The 6,288-nt window shown below is 52.5% G+C and overlaps 2 protein-coding genes across 2 annotated transcripts in view; both read right to left on the reverse strand.

Annotated features, from left to right (window-relative positions):
• Positions 1 to 2,150, reverse strand: part of BU26DRAFT_604147 (TPR-like protein) — a gene marked incomplete at its 5' end in the record, with an annotated part of 3,423 nt that extends 1,273 nt beyond the window's left edge. The window contains 4 exons of the mRNA XM_033835495.1: positions 3 to 1,665; positions 1,715 to 1,865; positions 1,921 to 2,074; positions 2,124 to 2,150. Of these exons, the coding sequence (XP_033684842.1) occupies positions 3 to 1,665; positions 1,715 to 1,865; positions 1,921 to 2,074; positions 2,124 to 2,150 (1,995 nt within the window). The remainder of the gene's footprint in view (positions 1 to 2; positions 1,666 to 1,714; positions 1,866 to 1,920; positions 2,075 to 2,123) is intronic.
• A 128-nt stretch (positions 2,151 to 2,278) lies between these two features.
• On the reverse strand, positions 2,279 to 4,900 carry BU26DRAFT_530440 (purine and uridine phosphorylase; the record flags this gene model as incomplete). The annotated part of the gene is made up of 4 exons (XM_033830964.1): positions 2,279 to 3,376; positions 4,059 to 4,334; positions 4,390 to 4,769; positions 4,828 to 4,900. The coding sequence occupies 4 exons, from the start codon at positions 4,898 to 4,900 to the stop codon at positions 2,279 to 2,281; spliced, it is 1,827 nt and encodes a 608-aa protein (XP_033684843.1).
• Between the last annotated feature and the right edge of the window lie 1,388 nt (positions 4,901 to 6,288).

The following is a 6,288-nucleotide window of genomic DNA, read 5'->3' on the forward strand; positions in this document are numbered from 1 at the left end:
TCCTCCCCAAGCACCCTCTTGAACGTCTCCATTACTTGCACCCCTAGCTCTTCCGCCTCCTTCCACCGGCCCTGGTTCCAGTACGTCAACGCCAGGTTGCCCATGCTAATTAGCGTGTGTGGATGCTCCTCCCCAAGCACCCTCTTTCTTGCCTCTATTACTTGCACCTCTAGCTCTTCTGCCTCTTTCCGCCGCCCCTGATTCCAGTACGTCGACGCCAGGTTGCCCATGCTAATCAGCGTGTCCGGATGCTCCTCCCCAAGCACCCTCTTGCTCGTCTCCATTACTTGCACCTCCAGCTCTTCTGCCTCCTTCCACTGTCCCTTGAGCGTCTTTGCTAATCCTAGCATTGCCATACTGCTTAAAGTCTCCGCGCTCTCCTTCCCAAACAACCTTATCCTTGCTTTCATCGATCGCGTTGACATCTCCTCTACCTCGCCTACGCTTCCTCTCTGCCACACGTACCATGCCGCGTTGTACAGTAGCAAAGCCCACTTCATAAGCGACTCTTCGTTCTTCGGTTTCTGTGCTAGCGCCGACGCCGCGTGGGGAAGAAGCGTCTGGCACTTTCCCCAGTTCTCATAATGCCCTGTCGGAAACTCCGCGCAGAGATTGGCAATAAACTGCTGCTTCCAGCGTTCAAGTTGCCCCTGCCCTTTAAGCCACTTTTGGGTGGCTAACTGCACTAGCCTATGCATCTCAAACGTAGCCACATCAGCTGCGACGGAGATGAAGCAGTAGTCTCGTAGCGTAGAAACGTCATCTTCAAATCCGTCGTCAATGCTGTCTTCCGACGCACTATCCTCCTCCTCGCTCTCTTCATCACTCTTCTCGTCCGTCCTTAACCTCGCATGCCCCTCCCCTGTGCCGCCCTGGCCCCGAAGCAGTGCTTCCGGAATTCCCTGTCGGTCGAAAAAGCTCATAAGCGACAGCAGATCGGCGGCCGATTGTCGTGCACTGCGTATGTGATCGAACGAGATCTGCCATGTTATAATAATGGAGTTCCTAGCCTCCCCATCTCTGCGAAGATTTCCCGCTTCGTAGTCGAGTAGACTCGTCTTTTTCTTGTCGCTCTTCTCAAACTCTTCCAAGTACTGCCGCACCGAACATCGCGGTGCCCGTTTCTGGATGTACGCTGCCGCCTGCACAAGAGCGAGCGGCATGTACTCCAGCGCCGCCGCCAGGTCGGCCATGCCGTCCTTGTTGACCGTGTCTCCCAGCTTCTTGTTAAGAAGAGCTCGTGCGCCTGCATCGTCCATCGGCTCGATTTGGATGATATCGCTCTTCTCTACAAGCCGCGATGCCGCCTGCTTTGTTCGACTGGTCACGAGAACCGAGCCGTGCCTGCTTGGGGGCAGATAGCTTGATAGGTCGTGCAAGGAGGCGTCTTTGCTACTGCTCGGTAGTTGGGAGAGAACGTCAGCATCGTCAGCGTTGTCAACGACCAGCAACCACTTTCCGTGCTTCTCGTCGCGGAGCCAGTCGTGAACTAGCTTGAACACGTCCGCCCGTAGGTCGTTCCGGCCGCGAACCTTGGCTTGGTCCGCTATGTCTCGGAAGCTTTGCACGAGCCGGGCTGCGTTGCTGGCGTGCGCCCAGAACACCCACGTCTCCGGCGATTGCTCTGCGGTGCGATAGCAGTGCTCAATAGCAAGCTGCGACTTCCTGTGCCTGCATTAGATGCAAGCACTGACCCAACTGTCCTTCCGCTTACCCCACGCCGCCCAAGCCCACCAGTGCTACTCGCGATGCTGGCGCTGAGCATTGTTGGCGTATCTGATCGAGCAGCGTTCCACGGTCGACAAAGTTCGCGTCGCGGCGGAAGGGGATGTGGGCGGACGGGCTGGGAGGAGTCTCCGGTCGCTCTGGTGTGGGGTACTCCCGTTAGCGCAGCTGAGCGCGGGCCGTCGGCGAACCTACCGTGCGGAGGATGATGGTGGACGTCGCCGTGGATGACGCCCGCCTGGAAACCGGCATTCGCGTCGCCAAAGGATATCGTGGAGGTCATGATACTGTCGCAGTAGAGGAGTATGCATCGGTGGTGTCCGCGGCCAGGCGCCAGCTGGATCTTAGCCTGCTGGTCTTGAGCAGCTGAGACGGAAGGCTGACGGCTGGAGGCCGACGCCAAGCATGAGCCCGACCGTGGACATGCTCGCCCAGCCCCAGCTTCGTCGCTGCTTTTCATACGTTTTTGTGAGGTTCCATGCTTTGTGTGCAAATAGTTATCATAGGAAACAAGCCTTGCATCGCTCAGCTACTGGTGCTTAGGGTCAAGACCTCACGCTCCTCCAAAATGTAGCCCGCTGATATTACCATGAAAACTCCCGGCCTGAAAGCCCTTGTTGTTGTTTCCGAACGCAACATTCCATGACTGCGCCGTGTGCTGGGTCGAAGATGATGCCACAGATTCCACCCTGCTTGCAGCGTCTGTTGCCGGGAGCATGGACAGTAGCCCTTTTGCGCATGCCGCCGCCGTAGCTGCCGCGTAGTTCTGCCAGCCCTTATTTTTATGAGAATCCGCATAGTCGCAAATGCCCCGAACGACCACGCACGGATACTCTTCCAGAACTCCCGCTGCTTCCATCTCAAAGCAGATGGCCTCATGCTCTTGCTGAACTCTGTCGCGCTCGATGGCAGATATCTGCAGTTGATTGCTTGATGCAATGTTACCGAAATGGACAAACGGCTCGTCAAGCAATCGAGTAGCTCCGTCGCCTCGGTCAGAACGCGAAGTGGTGTAGTCCGCGTCGCAGCATTCCTTGCAATCATCAAGTTCGGTACCTCGATGCACGTAGGTGCCCCCGAAGAGCCTGTCACGGCTGGGCCCTGGATCGTCGTATTGATGCCGTCGCTTTTCGTCCAGCTTAAGACGCATTTGCCTCAAGACTGCCGGAATGTTGGTCTTGGACCAGCCCTCCGCACGGAAGTTGTTGACAGCGGCCATAAGATCACCAGGAATGCCATTCGTGTGCCCACGAAAGTTCAGGCGCCCTTGGCCCTCCCAGGCGCCTTTATCGTACTGCAAAACGCCACCATGATTGCCTCGAGGAGAGCTGACGACCACGTCCCCAAGCACGATCTCAGACACCGCACCGGCCGGTCCGTAGCGAGGTACGCCGCCAGCAATACCGACCAAGAGAAAGTATTTGATATTAGGAAATCCAGCGCGCATCTTCTCCGCAAGGATTGCAGCCCCACTAAGACCTGTCTTTCTCTGCACTCCTATGACAACCTCATGTTTGCCGATTCGACCGCCTAGATAGAAGGTGTCCTGGTATTGGACTTCCTCTTGCGGGTATTCTTCGTCCAGTACAAGCCTGGCAGCCTCTTTTTCCAGAGGGAGAGGGGAGATCCATCCTATGGTGAAATGATGGTTCTTAGCCATTGTGGTCAACGATTGCCTTTTGTAATAATTGCAAAGGGTGGAAGGCAGGTTACAGTAGGCTAAAGCAGTGGGCGGGAGTGGGCGTAGGCAGCAGCGCTCGGCTACAATTTAGCCTTGTTCAGCCTTGTCACGATCGCCAAGCGGCTTTTCCAACTGGAGCCACACGTATTTTCTTCAAGCCTTGTTGTTCTACGCATATTCAATGCTGGTTCTGATGAAAAAAATATCTACACACCGTGGCGGGCGTTAAGTCTTCAATTCGATAGCCCTAACCGTTTAGCCCAACGGCTCCACCAAAACCACAAAGCGAGCGTTGCAATGGTCATGGGGACAGAGAGTGCCCAATAGATCCAGAAATGGCGGGATACAATAAAGGATGATCTTTCAGTGACTTTACCAGGTTCAAACGAAAAGAAATTCATGCCAAAAAGCGTCTGTTCAACAGGTTCTGTTAGCCAGGTGTACACCTATAAACGGTTGGGCGGCCTACGGAAACAAAGGTAGCTGGCAGGAAAGTCATCGTAACCACAGCAATCGCCTTCATCGCAGACGCCTCTCTCTTCGCTTCTTCTCCTATCCGCACTTGAATCCTGCTGTCTCTCTGGGCTGCCGCATTGAACGCCTGTTGCCGTAAGCTTGGCAATCCACTGTATGCCTTCTATCCTAGACGTACAAGAGTGATCTCGTTCTGGATCCGAGCATTGTTTGCTTTAGACCGTTGGAGCAAGCCCTCTAGAAATCGGAGCTGGAATTCAAATTGGCTCCCCACTTTGTCCCAGCGTCTATGTCCACTGTTGCCCCGGACCAGGTCGGTGTTGGTACGAAACCTCTCGTGATGTTGCCGTATAGCGTCGAGCGACCGTGTAGCCACGCTCAAGGTTTCACTGACATGTACACCGTGTCTCGCAATCTCGTGTAAAAGGAAGTAGTCGGTCTCTTGTGACCTTCTCTGTCAAGAATAAGCCTACTGCCCCTAGCTAGCAACTGTGGAGAACGACACTTACGGCTTCCCACTGGCTGATGTAATTTCTAATGGACCACACCGAATCATCGTACAGCCGAAGTAGCGCATCCGAGATGAGCGAAAATATGGCGTAGGGACAAGAACAATTGATTGCCTGTAGACCAAACATGGTCTGGATATCGGATTGCGACTTCGCAGGCAAATCGAAGCACAGAAGCATAATCAGCCCCGACCGATTCCAGTAAGTGAAGAAGCCCATCTCGTACCATCCCCATCCATACCGCGCACTCTCTAGCCCGTGTATTGCGATATCAGCGTTCCAGTCGTCGGGGCTGGAGTGGTTTGAAACATGCGGTGTGAACGTCCTTTTTGGCTTGAGCTTATCGTGCGTCTGCTTGACGGTAAAGTGAGACCAATACGCTGGATCCTGATAAGCAACACTCCAACGGTCTTCTAGTCCTTGCTATTCCTTGCTTACTGTAAGACTCCACTTCTTCATTTTGGTCAAGCCAGATGTCGTATCCAGAAAAGCCGTTCGATTGAAGATACATCCTGTTGAAGAAGAACTGGGGAATGCCTAGCTTGCTTCTAAAGCTTCCCTGCAGTTCTGGCTCGAGGTTGAGGAACGACTTGGCAGACGCGAATCTAGTCTGTGTCAAATCACGAACGGGGCTAGTCCATGGGCGACCTACATGATTTGGACCTGGACGGAGTGGAGCTCCTGTAGCCCTATAAGCTGTGTACTTACACACCTACGGGTCCGCTCACTTGTAGCACTTCGTTCCATGTCTTTTCTTGGGGTTGGCATGGATGGGCTGCCGTGATATCTGATAGATCAGCACAGTCCCTTAAGCTGGTATCGTAGAGCACTTACTTAGCCGAACGATTTTGTCCTTATCCATTATGCCGTCTGGTAGTTTTGGGTGATGCCACACTAGGAGATTTTGCCAGATACTCCGAGAATCTACTGTGGTATGCAGGAGTTGAATAGCGACGAGGCTGCGGCGGGGCAGCGGGCGGACAATCAGGCTCATGCTTAGCGCCAGCCTCCAGCCCGCAGCCTTGCATCTCAGGCATGCGACTGCCCAAGACCGCCAGGCTGAGGCCCAGCGGTCGGATGGGAACGCCGGCTTCCAGGCCGGCATCATCCACGGCTCTGTCAACGCCAAGTTCTGGCTTCCGCCTGGTACGTCGCGTGAGATCCACTGGGTCTGAGCAAGCGCTAACGGCAGCCCTACCTAGAACAACTAGAAACTCCACCACGTCCATCGGCCGTGATCCCCTTTAGTCGCGACGCTAACTTTGTTGAGAGAGGGGGTATATTTAGCTAAGTCTAAACAAAGTGTACTGCACTAGGCTTACGGACTACGCTTATTAGGCTAGGCAGCGTTAGGTACCTACGGCCGCAGCGACTACAATAGATAGCTAACCGCTAGCAAGCAAGTCGTAACTTGCCATTAAACTCGCGTACTAAAGCTAAGAGCAGTTACCTAAAACGTAGGTGTTCTAGGCGCACGCGAGCAATGCAGCGCAGCTTAAGCAGAGCTATTTGTTACGAGCTATTCTGTTAGCTAAGACCTAGGCTTACTTTCGTAAGAGGAGGCAAGAGATATATATTAGACGTAGATTATTTAGTAATAAAGAGGTAACGTACTTTATTATTAAACTCTTTACAATTTCTTAGTAAGGTAAATTAATAAAAATTAACTAGTATTTCTTAAATAACTAATGTACTTAATAACTAAACCTTCTAGACAACCGAACCTCTCACGATTTCTTAGCAAGAAAAATCAACGAAAATTAACTCGTTTTTCTTAAATAACTAAGCAAAACCTTAATATTTCTCTATAAAAATTTATATATATATTCTTTATTATATATTACACCTTATACTAAAGTTATACTAAGATATATTACGTAATTAAAAAGCTATACGTAT

This window comes from Trematosphaeria pertusa (genome assembly GCF_010094035.1).
Source record: "Trematosphaeria pertusa strain CBS 122368 unplaced genomic scaffold BU26scaffold_6, whole genome shotgun sequence".
NCBI lineage: Eukaryota > Fungi > Ascomycota > Dothideomycetes > Pleosporales > Trematosphaeriaceae > Trematosphaeria > Trematosphaeria pertusa.